This window comes from Apis cerana, linkage group LG9, assembly GCF_029169275.1.
Source record: "Apis cerana isolate GH-2021 linkage group LG9, AcerK_1.0, whole genome shotgun sequence".
Classification (NCBI taxonomy): Eukaryota; Metazoa; Arthropoda; class Insecta; order Hymenoptera; family Apidae; genus Apis; species Apis cerana.
This window is the reverse complement of record NC_083860.1, coordinates 5,799,094-5,812,922: the sequence shown is the minus strand read 5'-3', so window position 1 is coordinate 5,812,922 and position 13,829 is coordinate 5,799,094. Positions and strand designations below refer to the sequence as shown.

Below are 13,829 nucleotides of genomic sequence, written 5' to 3'. Positions count from 1 at the left end.
ATCGGATCGTTATTGACACCCGACAACGTTTATCGACACGTGTACACGAACGGTACACGGATCTTCTGACACGTTTAATTACAAGAGTAAGCGGTCGAGTATAGTCTGGGGGAAACGGAGATGGAAAGTCTCTCGGCCGGGTCTCAATCGGGTCAATCGTGGGCACACACCATTCGTTTCGTTTAATCGTCATTAATCAATTATTCCGCTTGCACAACCCCGCCGTTCAACACTTTGATCGAGTGGCACGGGATTGCGCGAACGTAGCCACCGGTGGTTTCTTCGATTCAGAGGATAATAGTGGATCTGTAGAGAATCTGTGAAGAATCGGGAAAAGAAAAAGAAAAAGAAAAGATTCTGTTTGATTCGGCTTTCTTTCCTTTTTTTTTTTGTGTGTTTATAATGGCAGTAAGAATGGAGGCTGGTTCATTTTCTTGATTCGAATTGAAAGCTCCAAATGATAAAAGCTTGTTCCAATTAATTGGAATCGAGAATTATTCGTTACTTGGAGATAATGACAAAATTTCTTTCGTTTTCTCGGGTCTGATTCGTTGGAGAGAAGAAAAGAAGCGAGTGTTCGAATCGAGAGAGAGAAATAGGATCCTTGGAGACGCGTTTCCAGGCATCGAAATCACCGGATTTTGCAATTTCGCGCTTAATATTAATGTATTCGGAGGCGCGTTCGAGACGACAAATTACCGCGCCTCGTCACTGTCCCTTTTAATGCTTTGCTGCTTAAACGCAGCTCTCGCGGCCCCCAGCCTCCTTTTATTATGATGTATCGCGTTCTGCATATTAACTCGGCCGACTAAATAAAGATAAGGGGTCTCCCTCCATCACTCCGCCTTCAATTTTCCACGCTCCTTGTTTTTCTCCGGAAAACACGAAGCTGCCGCGACGTATCGTGGGAGAATCGCCACGAGTTTGACTCGAGAAAATGTATTATATTGAGCTGGAACGAAGAAAAGAGAAAGATCAATCCTTAATCGAGATTTTAATTTCGATGAATTTGATTTCTGAAAGATGATTTAATAATCTTTCGAGTAACGCAATGAAGGAGGGGAAAGGATGAAAGTTTCCGTAAATCCTTAGAAAATTCTAATCTCTTCTAAATTCTAATTAATTTTCCATTTGAGATAAACGAGCCAATCCTCTTAAAAATCTTTTTTTTAATTTCTCTCGATTCTCGCCCATCTTCTTCCGGAAAAGAGTGCGATTACATCGAGGGGATCCAGTAATGAATCGGCTCGATCAGTTTCTTTTTCTTTGAAATTCCTTTTTTTTCTTCTTCTTATCCTTCTCGTTTCTTTTTTTCCTTTTTTATGAATGCGATGCTCGAGGCTGATTGGAGTGTGAATTTAATTGCAAGAGCGTGCGGTCGGGACAGTGAAAGGTGGAGGACCGAGGTTGGTTGCGATGCGGAGGACGCTTCCGGTTCGGGTGGATGGGTTTTAAACCCGCTCGAAGACTTGATTCATAAGTGAGAGGGACAAATTTTGCGTAAACCGGTACGTGGAGATCGAAAATTAATTATAAAGAGAAAAAAGTGGACAATTTTCATCTTCCGATCGAATTTATCATTACTTCCTCCTACGTTATCCAAGAATCAAAATATAATTAAATCGTAAATAATTAATCTAAATCGGAAGGAGCATCGAAAACGTGACGAATTATCCACAATTGGATAAAATAAGCGAAGAGAATTTATTTCGACGATCGCTTTTCAATGATCAGCCTGTAATTATCCAAATACCCGTCGATACGTAATAAAATTACGCGTAATCGGCTAACGAACCGCTTTTATGCTGCACAACGTGCAACGATTAGGCCCCTTGCGCCCGTTTACATCGAGAGTGGCGCGCGTAGCCGTCCATTCCATACAAAGTATCCTGCACAGGATGCAAAGACCTGCTTTAAGGCCCACCCAGAAGCCGCCATTGTATCCTCGTTACCCATCGAACGCATAAAATGCACGCATATATATGTATGTGTACACGTAAAATTGCGCTGGAAAAGGGAATACGATGAAAAATCTACAGTCTCGCCTCTCCTTTTAATCGCCATTTTGCCGAGGCAAACTCGCGAGGAACTCGTCCGTTGTTCCGTCGCGTTTATTTCGTACAACGTGGTTTAATCTTGCAGTAATTTTAATGCAGTTGCTTCTTTTTTTTGTGTTTCTTAAGATGATTGTTGGGAATGGAAAGAAAAGTATTTTGTAGACTTGGAAAAAATAATTTCAATTGGAAAGGTCGATCGCAGATTTGATGAATTGAAATGAAGGAGAATCGGAAAAGAAGAAGGAAGAAAGGAAGATGGGAATTTATAAGGGATAATTTTCACGAATTAATTTTTATTAATCGATAAATAATGTTGAACGAGGATACGAATGTGCGATTAATTTTAATATTTCCAAGTGTCGAGCCAATACAAGTCTAATTTGTCAACATAACGTGGCCACGTTACGTCATATAAATCTTTTGGGCTTGTCCATCTGGATCTATTTAAAGAACAACGTATCGTTCCAGTTGGCGAAACAAAATGGCAAACTCTCGACAGGCTGACTCATCTCGCGTTTGCAATTAATTTAACCATCGAAAGAAAAAAAAAAAAGAAAGAAAGAAAGAAAATTTTGATGCGCCTGTTAGCAATTACGATGTTGTATTGTTCAATATACAAACACATGTGACGAAAGAAATATATCAGGAACGTTTCTTCCCCTCCCAATTCAAGAACGAGACGAGACGAGAGATATCGTGAGAGATGTTTCAAAATATTTTATTGCCAATCGAATCGTTGATCGTTGAAAAATTTCGCTATCAAGTGGATATCGAGTTTCGTATATTTCGGGTCAAGTGGGTTGGAAGAATGTCGTACGGTTTCCAACCATGTACTCGATATTTGCGAATCGGGCGTCGAGGGTGGCGAAAGCGAGGCTGTAATTCGAGTAGAGAAAGTGAAACAGTGTGTTTTTAAGAGGAACGAACTGGTCCGTGGCATTAAGAGGGTAACAATTTCGAAATTGATCGAGCTTTGATCGAAGTTGCGAAATTCGAGTCGATTGTATTCTTATTATGACTTATAGATCTTTTTTTTCTTCTCACTAAAGTGTGTGAAATTATTATCGTTATTGTTATTGTTATTACATCGTTGGTACCTGATTAAAATTGTTTCAACTTTCTCAAAATTATATTATACGAAATTGGTAAAAATTATGTTTTATGGGTTTTATCATGGGAAATTGCGCAACAATTAATTTGCTTGATAAAATTGCACCGCAATTTTCTTAAAGTTATTTAATTTATTCGACGAATTTTAACTTTTATATCTCGTCGAATAATTTTTCGACATCATCGCTTATACAGATCCTATTTCCGTCATCGGTTAAAATAAGAAAGAAAGAAAAGTGACGAGAAATATATCGTGTATTTCAAGTTCGATAGAAATCTGAGCTCTCCTTTTTTCGAATAATTAACATATCAAGAAATTCTGGAAAGATCGAATTAACAAATTAAAGATCTCCCTGTGACCAACTCATTGCAAACCACTTCCCACACAAATTTCCCATTCTCATATTAAAAAGCAGAAAAAAGTGAAAGTGAAAAGATACACGCGCGTCGCAAATCCAACGATCTCTCTCTCTCTCTCTATCCACAAAAATCCAAAACTACCTTGTTCCTTTAATCTCAAAAAATAGAAAGAAAGAAATCTCCTTCTTAACGAAATTAAACTCAACTCCCCCTTCCTGTCCAAAATCGCCAAGAGATCCAAAAACGAAACGGAGGATAATCGAGGCGGAGGAATAATGGAAAATTTTTGGAGAGGAGAAGAAAAAAAATGGAAGATTTTCGGAAAGATGGAGAGGAAAAGCGGCGAGGAGAGATCCGGCGGTTGGATCAGCTGTACTCCGTTTGAAAGGTCGATGAGTTGTTTGAGCGGCGGTGGATTTCGAGGTCGTTGCCAGCGGTGTGCGTTCGAAAAGGCGAAAAGATATCGCGAGTGGGCAGTGGAGAGGGACGGTGAACGGCGAGGGGGATTTAGCCGGGATAAAGGGAGAGGCGAGGAGGGGGGAGGATGGAGGAGAGAAAAACGGCGTTCTTGCCAAGAGAGTTCTCGGTAACCCTGAAGTCAGTCTTTGTGCCATCGGATAGCCACGTCCCCGTCGAGGTGCACGCGCCTGCAGGAATGCAAATCGCGAATGCACCGGGCGTACCAAAGCCGATTCTCTTCTTTCCCCTCTCTTTTCTCGTTCTCATAGCCACGACACTCGTATCGATTCGAAAATGATGGACAGGTCCGACAGAGAGCAGGACTCTTCCTCCCGTTTTCGTTTCGTGTTACTTTCATGCTTGGAAAGAGCGCAGGGAGAGATCGATGGTGTTGTCTCTCTGGTGTAAAAGGGTTGTAAAACGTATACGTTGCTGGTGGTTGAATTTTTGGGATATATTTAGTTGTGGCTTTCGAAATTATTCAAGGTTCAAATTAGAAAGGGCCGAATTAAGTTTTTGGTATCGCGATGGTAGTTGGGTAAAGTTTCTCGTCAAAGGATCGATCCAAATGTTCTTCTTAAGGATCGAGGAGGATTTAATTTAAAAAAAAAAAAAGTAATAATACTTTTCATATTTCCATTCAGTTTCGTTATTTAACTTCACTATGAAATTAATTGTATTTGCTCATTCAAACAAACACAATTAACACATAGCGAAGCGTCTTTATATTTCTTCATAAACATGCAAATTGCAAATGCAATGAAAATACGATAAAATAGATGGTCGTTCGATTTTTCTCTTTTTCCCTTTGCAATCTTCGCTGTTGCAAATCAAGCAATTTACACAATACGAATAATTCAAATGGCTGTCCATATCCTTTATGGGCAATAACGTTCGAAACGATTTCGAAAGACTTTAAGAGCTTCGGGAGATCATGATGATTACGAGGAAAAAATTCCAAGATGGATAATAAAATCGATTCGAAATGATTGGTGGCACGTGTCTGAATTTTTATTTTTTTCCTCGTGTGACGCTTATTATTCGCTTGGTTGATGGATATTGCATTACCCTGTTGTGAAAAACAATAGATAGAAGTTGCTATTGTGGAGAATATTTAATGGCTCATTCATGGTCGCACGTGACTCGTAAAGAAATTTTTTCAAATATATGTGTTTTGACATTGTAACATTAATATACAATGAAATAGAAAGTATCAAACATGGTGAATCGATAAATTTAAATTTTTCCCCTATTTCCACGCGATCTGGAAACTCTTGAATTTGAAACTTGAAAAGTGTTTAATTTCTTCATCCGAAAAAAAGGAAAAAAGAAAACCTTGAAGATTCCAGATCGATCCAACTCGAATTTCCCTTTTCTGTATCAACCTTCTTTGATCTTTTATAGAAAATTACGACGAATATGCGTTTACTCGAAATACCTCGAATGCTTCGTATCGTATAGAAAAATGAAAATTTCATCGAACGCGAGAAAAAAAAAGGAAAAAACTGTATAAAATTATACTGAATGACCCTTCTCGGACAAGAATTTAATCGAAGAAGGGAAAAAGAAACGAGTGTTTTGTTGGGATACCATTGAAAGAACGCAAACTATCATTAAATTCAATAGACCAACGATTTAATCACCGACTTGGACACGATAAATTCCATTTAGAAAAATCTGGGTTAAGAACGTTTAATTCTTTGGAAATCGAGTAATTTGTAAGGTAATGGGTTGCCATCAACGTTGACGCCATAAGTGTTAATGCTTAATGATCATCTTGAACACTATTTAAGGAATTTTATCTTGTTGGATATAGTCAGGGATACGCGCGTTTAAATTATTTATGATTTTATTATTAATTTTATTTTATATTTATCGTTATATACCGAAATGAAAATTGCATCATGTAAGATAATAGATTTAGATTTTTATACTGTTTGTAAACAGACTTGGTTTTCCTTCTTCCATAATCTTTCTTTTTAAAAAGTTTGCAAACGAATAATTATCGCGGAATTTCTCGTCGAAAGATGGAAGTGAAACGTGGGATCACGAGGAAGTTCAAGAAAAGGCGTTGCCCTCCTGTGAACGTTCGATTTGTTGATTCATTGATTAAACAAACTTCCGAAGAACCTCTTGGAATTTATTTATTCGCCATCAAGTTGGGATCAAACATACGTAAACGATTATGAAAAGAGATGCTAAGTCATATCGATGAGATGCGAAGATTGCGTTAAAACGCGAATTATTTGCGTTATTTTTTGAATATTTGCCACTCTTGGTTGTTGGAAATTTTGTAAATTCTCAAATTCTTTTCGAGTCAAGAATTTAACTTCCAGCAAATCTCTTTACATTTCTCTTTTTTCACTTTTTAATCGTTTGCAATTGTATCTCATTCGCGAAAATATAGATGCTGAAATACTCTTTAAGAAATAATTAAATATATTATTTTGCCATATTATTCGTCTCTTTTATCTTTTACAATTTTAATCGTGGAAGAATCGAAGATCGAAATTGTTGGCTACTAATAATATACGAACAAGTAGCGCAAGTTGAGGTTTTGATAGTGATTTCAGGTTGAAGAAATCCGCTCGTAAGCCGGCAATATTTACGTAATCCGTGCATAGAAATAGAATTATTTATCAACCACGTAAAATTAGAATGAAACTTTTTATCGCGATTTATCTCTACTAAATTACTTCTTGAATCAAAGTCGAATTTTTTAAATTCGAGCGCGGGTGGAACGAGAAAATAATATAGTAATATAAGAAAAGAAAATATAACAATTTCTAGAAGCAAAGCTCTCTTTCGTAGAGGAAAAAATTAAATTTTCGAAACAAACTCGTGATTAATAATCCATGGAAGGGGCCAAATCGCTCGAATCACTCGTACAAATTTTTCCTTCCCGTCTCAGAGGAGACGAAGAGGTCTCTTTCTCGAGCCCCGCCATTTTCCCCCTCGTCTCCAACGCTCGTCTCTTCCGCTCGAGGCTGTCTGCATAAAAAAAAACAAGCAAAACGAAAAAAAAACGATGACACAAAATATCGATGCGTGCGTGGCGCGCAACGATCGGGAGGGAAGGGAACGATCGGGAGAAGAGAGGGAAAAAAAAAAAAGAAAAAAGAAAAAAGGAAGGAACAATGAGACGTGTTTCCAGCTGGCCAATAAATTTCCTCTCTCCTCCATCCTTCCAACTCTTCTCTCCTCGCGTACGCGCAACTATGCTTCTGAATGAAACGAAGCAGCAACGTTCCCAAAGGTGAACTTCTTTCCCTCTCCCCCTCCTCCCCCTCCTCCCCCTCCCCCCACAGTGGTTTACACGCGAGCAGAATGACCGTTTACGGTTGTCCGTAATCGAAACGACAGCCGCGACAGCTGAAAGCCCACGTTGTCTTTGGTTGTTCGAATAGAGAAATGCGACTCCTCTGTGTGTAACTAAGTACTTTAACTTACTTACCGGCAGAAGTCTATCCGCACGCCTCGCTCATATTTTCCTCCCTTTGTCCCGATGTTCATGCGGTTGGTTTTCTATTAAGTGTGGAAAAGAATTCTATACACCTAGTTTTATGGGCTTATACATGGCTTTTGTCAGGGAAATGTGTATCTTCATTTTCTTTAGAAATTGAGAATGACCGCGGCTCGGGTAGTTTGGGGTAGTGGCGGGGACAGGTGGCGGCGGGAATGAAAGTTTCTTGGGCGCGGTGCGGAGGGCCTTTTGAAGCGAGGTGAATTTTTGAAGCGTGACGAATCTCTTTACGAGGTATAGCCGCTGTTGACAATGAGACGCGTACGTATATTTGTATATTGATTGAGTTTCTTCCCAGGCTTATTACAGAGTCCCCCTCCCCCCTCTCTCTCTCTATTCTCCCTATCTCTTTATGAATTTTTTATTACGGCTTTCGTTTCTTTTTTTCTTTCTTTCTTTCTCTCCTCCCCTCAAAAGACGTTGAATCGTTAATTGATCGTTTCAAATCTTGTGTTGTGTCTTTTAACTTGAGTATCTTTTAACTTCCCTCCGGTTATTAAATATTATAAATCTTTTGTAATTGGTAGTACCAGTATTACTACTACCACTACCACTAGTATTACTATTACTATTACTATTATTATTACTACTACTATTACTATTCGTCTCGTTATCGTACTTTTTCCTTCGATGAATAAGATGAGAACGAGAACAGGGGGGGAAGAAATGATGGAAATCGTCCTCCGCGTTTTTCAAATAGCGTCCATTATCGAATTAACATCCATTTCCAAATTGAAACCTGTGCGAAATATAGAATTAACATCCACCCGGCAATAGCGATCACCATCATCATCGACAACCTTGAACAAAAGGAGGGAAATCGTTTCCAGAATAAAGCCACGGATTAATTAAACGGAAAAACAAAAACTTGGCTTAAATAAACATGTAATTTACGATTAATAGATTGAGGAGGAAATGATGATTATCAATTTTCCAAGAAGCCATCTTACATCCTTGCATCACTCCCGCCTCTGAACCTGTTGATCCCGTGTAAACACGCAATAATTCCTCGTCTCGGCAATCTCCGCTCGTTTCAAAGTGATCTGCATATCAGCTGGCTACGTTCGAAACGCTGAAATTACAAGCGGAAGTGCGTTAAGAGGCGTTGATAATCGACATGCTGCCGTTAATCGGCCATCACTGTACGAATCATAGTCGTTATTCATCGCTACTCGGCGAGCAACCGAGATTCCTGTAATTAGGAGCAATAATTAATTAGGTCGACTTTCTCCCTGGCTCTGGTTCGACCGGTCAGTTTTCTTCCTTTTTTCTTTTTTTTTTTATGGATGAACGATAATTATAAGCTTCTTAATTAGATTCGGTTGATCAGGAACACGCGTGGCTTTTCTATCGGATCGTCGTTTCTTTTCTCGATCGTAACACGATCGATTTTCATACGTTTTATATTCGTACGTTTGCAATTTCGATTATTTCGATTTGTTTTCGGTTCGAGAATAAAGAATTGTGTATAAAAGGGGGCTTGTCAATCGTGGTTTCATCGTGGCAAGCGTTTCTTAAATAATTGCCATTAACTCTTTTCAGCTTATTTTATTTAAAATATTTTACAGGTTATATTTGGTTGGGAGGTTAATGTTATTTATTTAAGTTGATGTTGAGAGGAAAAAAAGAAATTACAATTATTATTAATCCACAGAGATTTCGAACGAAATAACATATTTATCGTTGGAGAAAGAGATCAGAGGATTCTTCGTTGCAATCTAAGCATTTTGTACTCACGTGCACCTTTGTTTTCGTGACCGAATCGAGGTTAATGCAATTGGGCAAAATTCCAAGAACACGACTTAAAGCAAGCAAAATTAGCTTTATTAAAGCCAATTTTTCTTTTTTCTTTTCGGAACGAATATTATGAAACAACGTTGTTATGAAAATACGTATAGAATTTCAAACAATCTTCCTCCGTCAAATTCCTCCTTCCTCTCAAACTGAAAAGAGAAACTAAAAAATTTTAAAAAGCGCAAAGAATCGAGAATTGTCCAAAAATCCTTTCCTTCCTTCCTTCCAACAATCTTCCAACAAATCTCCTCCCCATAAAACCAAAACCGTAATCTGTTCTTAAGGAACGGGATAATAAAAAGAAAAAAGAAAAAAAGAAACTTGGAAATAATTATGCAATCGGATCGAAATATTATAATCGTTGAAATAACTCATAACAGAATAACGTTGAACAAGCTCGCTTTTAATCGATTATTTTCACCTGATCCGCTCGAGTTCGTCCGCGGGTCCGCGGCTTTGCCCTCGCACACGTGGAATTTACGTGGGTGGCATACACTTAGCGGGGGCGTCCCGTGTAGCCGGTGTGTTTTCACATTCAAATCGAGGAAGTTATGTCAGGGCAGCGCTGCATGTATAAATAAATCGGCGAGCCGATGCGCGAGATACGTCTCGCTATCTCTGGGATGATAGACCAGTTCTTCCACAAATTTGAATGTTTTTTTTTTCTTTTTATATTTGTTTGGAATAATGGATAAGAGAGAGGAGAGGTATCTTTGGAAAGCGAGGAATGATATTTTTTTTAGTAGTTAAAATATTTAGCGAATTGTTGGTTGGATGATGATGGATTGTTTAATAATCGAAAGCGAGGATTACGTATAAGCGGTATATTTCATTAATTGTAGTTAATTTTAAATTTTACGATAAGTGAAAGTTTGATAACAATTAACTACGACTATGATGAAGTGAAAGTCAGGTAAAACTTTCGTGGTGATCGAGACGCGCGTGTCTACACGACTGAATTTAATGATATAACAATCGGGTAATTTTTAGTAAATAATAATTAATTGCTCGATGCTCGATCGTTGAAAAGGAAAATGAATAATTTGCAAAAAAAAAAAAGAAAAAAAGATGAACGTATGTGGTTATTTATGTAGGGGGGGGGAGAAAAAAAGTGACAATTTTAAGATAAAGTGAAAATGTAATAAAGTTTAAGACAGAAGAGGAAACTTTCTTCAGTTAAACGTTTTATGGGATGAACACGTTCGGTAATAAAGTAGCTTTACAACGTTGTATATTTTACGAGCATCAAATGGGGAAAAAGTGACAACGCTCGAGTCAGGAATTGACATTCTTGGAAACGGGTGGCCGAAATTTCGACGAATCTGTCAATTACGGATCGGCGAATTTATTACGAATTTATCCCCTTTCGATGTAGAAAGTCCCTCTCCTCCCCCTCCAAAAATTTAATCCGATCAATCTTGGAAAAGAATCGAACGAGATCGCTGAAAACATCCTCGATTAAAAGATCATAAACAGCGTCGTATATAATTAAATCGATCGCAACTTCTCACAAAGATCGCGATCGCCTTATCCAAACACGCCCTCCTCCTCTCTTTTTCTTTTTCCAATTTACAAAGAACCGAACGAAAGTGAGAAATCTTCGATTACGTCGAATTCAATTATCCCCCTTTCACCTCGACGTACACTATGACTCGGCTGATTTTTAACAAAATTACCGTGTAAACTGCAACACAAGAGGAATAATCGTCGTGTTTACATCGATTCGTCTTTAACGCAGAGAGAAGAAAAGAGAGAGAGAGAAAAAATGGTTCACTTTCACCGTGGTAAACGCGATGGTTAACGGGTTTAGAGATTGCGTGGACAATTGATCGAAATTTCACGGCTCGATGCCTCGATGAAAAAGAAAGAAAAAACGTATTTAAGAGAGAAGGAGAAGAAAAGGGTTAGCGCAAGTAGGTAGCTGGTTTCATTGAGGGGATAAAAGGCCAATCATGGTGTGGAATGACTCACCGAATTTTTGGCATGTCTTTTTTTTCTGCCGCAGACGGGACACGTGAGAACGTCGACGGGAAGCTACATAATTAAACCGGCCAAGCCCTGGCGGGAGAGCGACAAGGAGGATTCTCTAGAATTTTCGTTGGAGCACGCCGTCCAAAGGATAAAACCCTACACCGTGCTGGATGCCACGAACGACGCCGATGATCGGGTTGGAGCGCATAATTGCGGCGTGATCGGTGAGTTGGTTATTCGAATTGTTCAAGTCCATCGTTTGCACGAAGTTTTAAAGAGAATATCGCATCCTATTCGCTAAATTGAAGCAGATTCAATATTCCAATTTATATTCGAAATTACATATTTTTTTCACATATTCAACGTTCCAATTTAAATACAAAAAACTATATTATCCTCCTCGTTACAATAGGCGAAAATCTCGCGAGAAAAATCTCGTGGCTCGAGAAGACCACCATCGTCTCGTAGCTCGATCGGTAACCGAGCGTACATCGGTCCCGCGCCGAAAACGTATTAATAATGCATGGGGCTTGTGGAGGGACTCGCATTAGGAGGGACAAGGATGCAAGGCAGTGCGCGTGTGTGCGTAGAGACGTCCAGGTGACTTCGATACGTATCGTTTTATTCATGACCATTCCTGCTCCCTTCCCGTTTTAAAAAACCGGCGTGTCACGTGTGTGTCGCACGGCGAAAGTTCATTCGAGCGTAAGCGAATAAATAAATGGGCAGCAGGGTGGGAGAGGGACGACTCCTCTTTCTCTCTTTCCTCCCTTTTCGGGCCACGACCGGTTTTTTCCGACAGCTCGATTAACATTCCGTTGTCGAGCCGTTTCATTGTCCACCGAGGCGCGGATTAATTATTTCGTCAGCCTCTATCTCGGCACTGCTTTTTCTCAATTTTTCGGATTTGAAGTTTCGTCGAAACAATTTGGCGAAATTGGTCGCGTGGTGAACCAGAGAATAGATTTAAGAGGCGTGTACGGGGAAGATTTGTGGTCGTTTGGTTCGTTCAATGGAATTAGATTATTAATAACGATTATACGTTGGGGCAAACACGTAGCGATAGTTTACAATTTGGTTGCTTTTATCTCGTGTGTATGATCGATGCGATGCTGCAGTGATTTATGGAGAATACCTTGGCTCGTTAATAAAAGCGCGTAGAAAAGTGTATGCCGAGTTAAATTCCAAGTACCAAGGGTAATTAATTTTGACCAAGAGCTTTTACGCACCGATCTGTAGAAACGGTAATACAATTAAGTTTACAAATTGCGTTCTTAGTCCCGTATGATTTACGACTACGTTTCGCAAAGAATAATAGCTCTCTAAATGATTGATTCCTAACCGCTTGATAATTTACAAATAACGTCTTCACTCTAGAAAAAAAGGAAAAGACATAGAAAACATTTAACGATCTAACTAATCGAGGCAACGATTTTCGTGTTACAATCCGTTAAAAAGCTTAAATCCGTTCGTCTTGAGAACGATTCCAATTCGTAAATCTGTTTCTCGAAACGGAATTGACAAATTGCTCAAAAATACTCAACGTGTGATAACGGATTATTATATTTCATTCGTTTCGTTCCACTGATGATATCGATGGATGGGAACAAATGAATTTACACGATCGATAAAAAACGTTGGTCGAAATTAAAAAAGATCTCTTTTCATCTTCTCGTGGAATCAACAGCCTGCTTAATCGACGGTCGCTCGTATCATTTCTTTTCTCTCTCCTCCCCTCCTCCTCCTCGATCTCACCCACCGGTTGCTGCCCTTTTTCTTCCCGCTCGAGGGCCAACCGCGTGCGCACGAATTTAAAGAACGTTAACCCTCCCGCGGTCGAAGACCGTGGCTCGGCCTCCTCCGGGCTTTCGTCATTTTTCAGGAAAAATAAACGGACCCGTGTTCGACCGCCGCTGAAATTTATGGCGCGACGCCGCGTTCCATCGGTATTACCATAAGATCTTGGACCGTTTGTGTGTTTATCGAAGAGATATTGGAGGGTGGTTGGCCCTTTGTAACAGGGGCAATAAGGGAATGGGGGGATCGCGTGTACGGGCGAAATATACGGCGGAGGAGGGGGTAACTTTTTTGCTGATTTAACATCGAGTTTGGAAGTAGGGTTTTTATGACGACAGATACAGGTTGGTTGACTTTCTCGACGCGGAAAAGGAAGATGTGATCTTAAATTCGATTAATGAAACTTGATGAAATATTAAATTTTATAGAAAATTAATTTGTTCTTTCAAATATTTTCAAAATATTCCCCTTCTCTCGGCCCCTTTCTCCCTCGCAAAACCTCTCAAGAGAGGTAATCCGCTTTACGAATTTATCAAACCTCTCTCTCCCTCCCTTGAAAAAAAGAGAAAAACGGAGTAAGAAGCGGAGGCGTTTGGATCGAACGTTAAACGGCGCGTAACGCGATAAAGTCGATATTAAAAGCAGGCGAAGGGAGGAGAGGGGGGGCAATATCCATCCGTGGAAAGTCACGGGCCGTCGTTGTTACGCGCAGTCTCGATCGTGACCTAATCTCGTTTCAAAGGCGAAGGGCGTAACCG

The 13,829-nt window shown here is 39.5% G+C and overlaps 1 protein-coding gene across 3 annotated transcripts in view; it reads left to right on the top strand.

Annotated features, from left to right (window-relative positions):
* The window catches only part of LOC108002084 (A disintegrin and metalloproteinase with thrombospondin motifs 9), a 116,437-nt gene that overhangs the window by 67,301 nt on the left and 35,307 nt on the right, over positions 1-13,829 (top strand). For all 3 annotated transcript variants that reach the window (XM_062079146.1, XM_062079147.1, XM_062079148.1), the window contains one exon: positions 11,309-11,498. In XM_062079146.1, the coding sequence (XP_061935130.1) occupies positions 11,309-11,498 (190 nt within the window). The remainder of the gene's footprint in view (positions 1-11,308; positions 11,499-13,829) is intronic.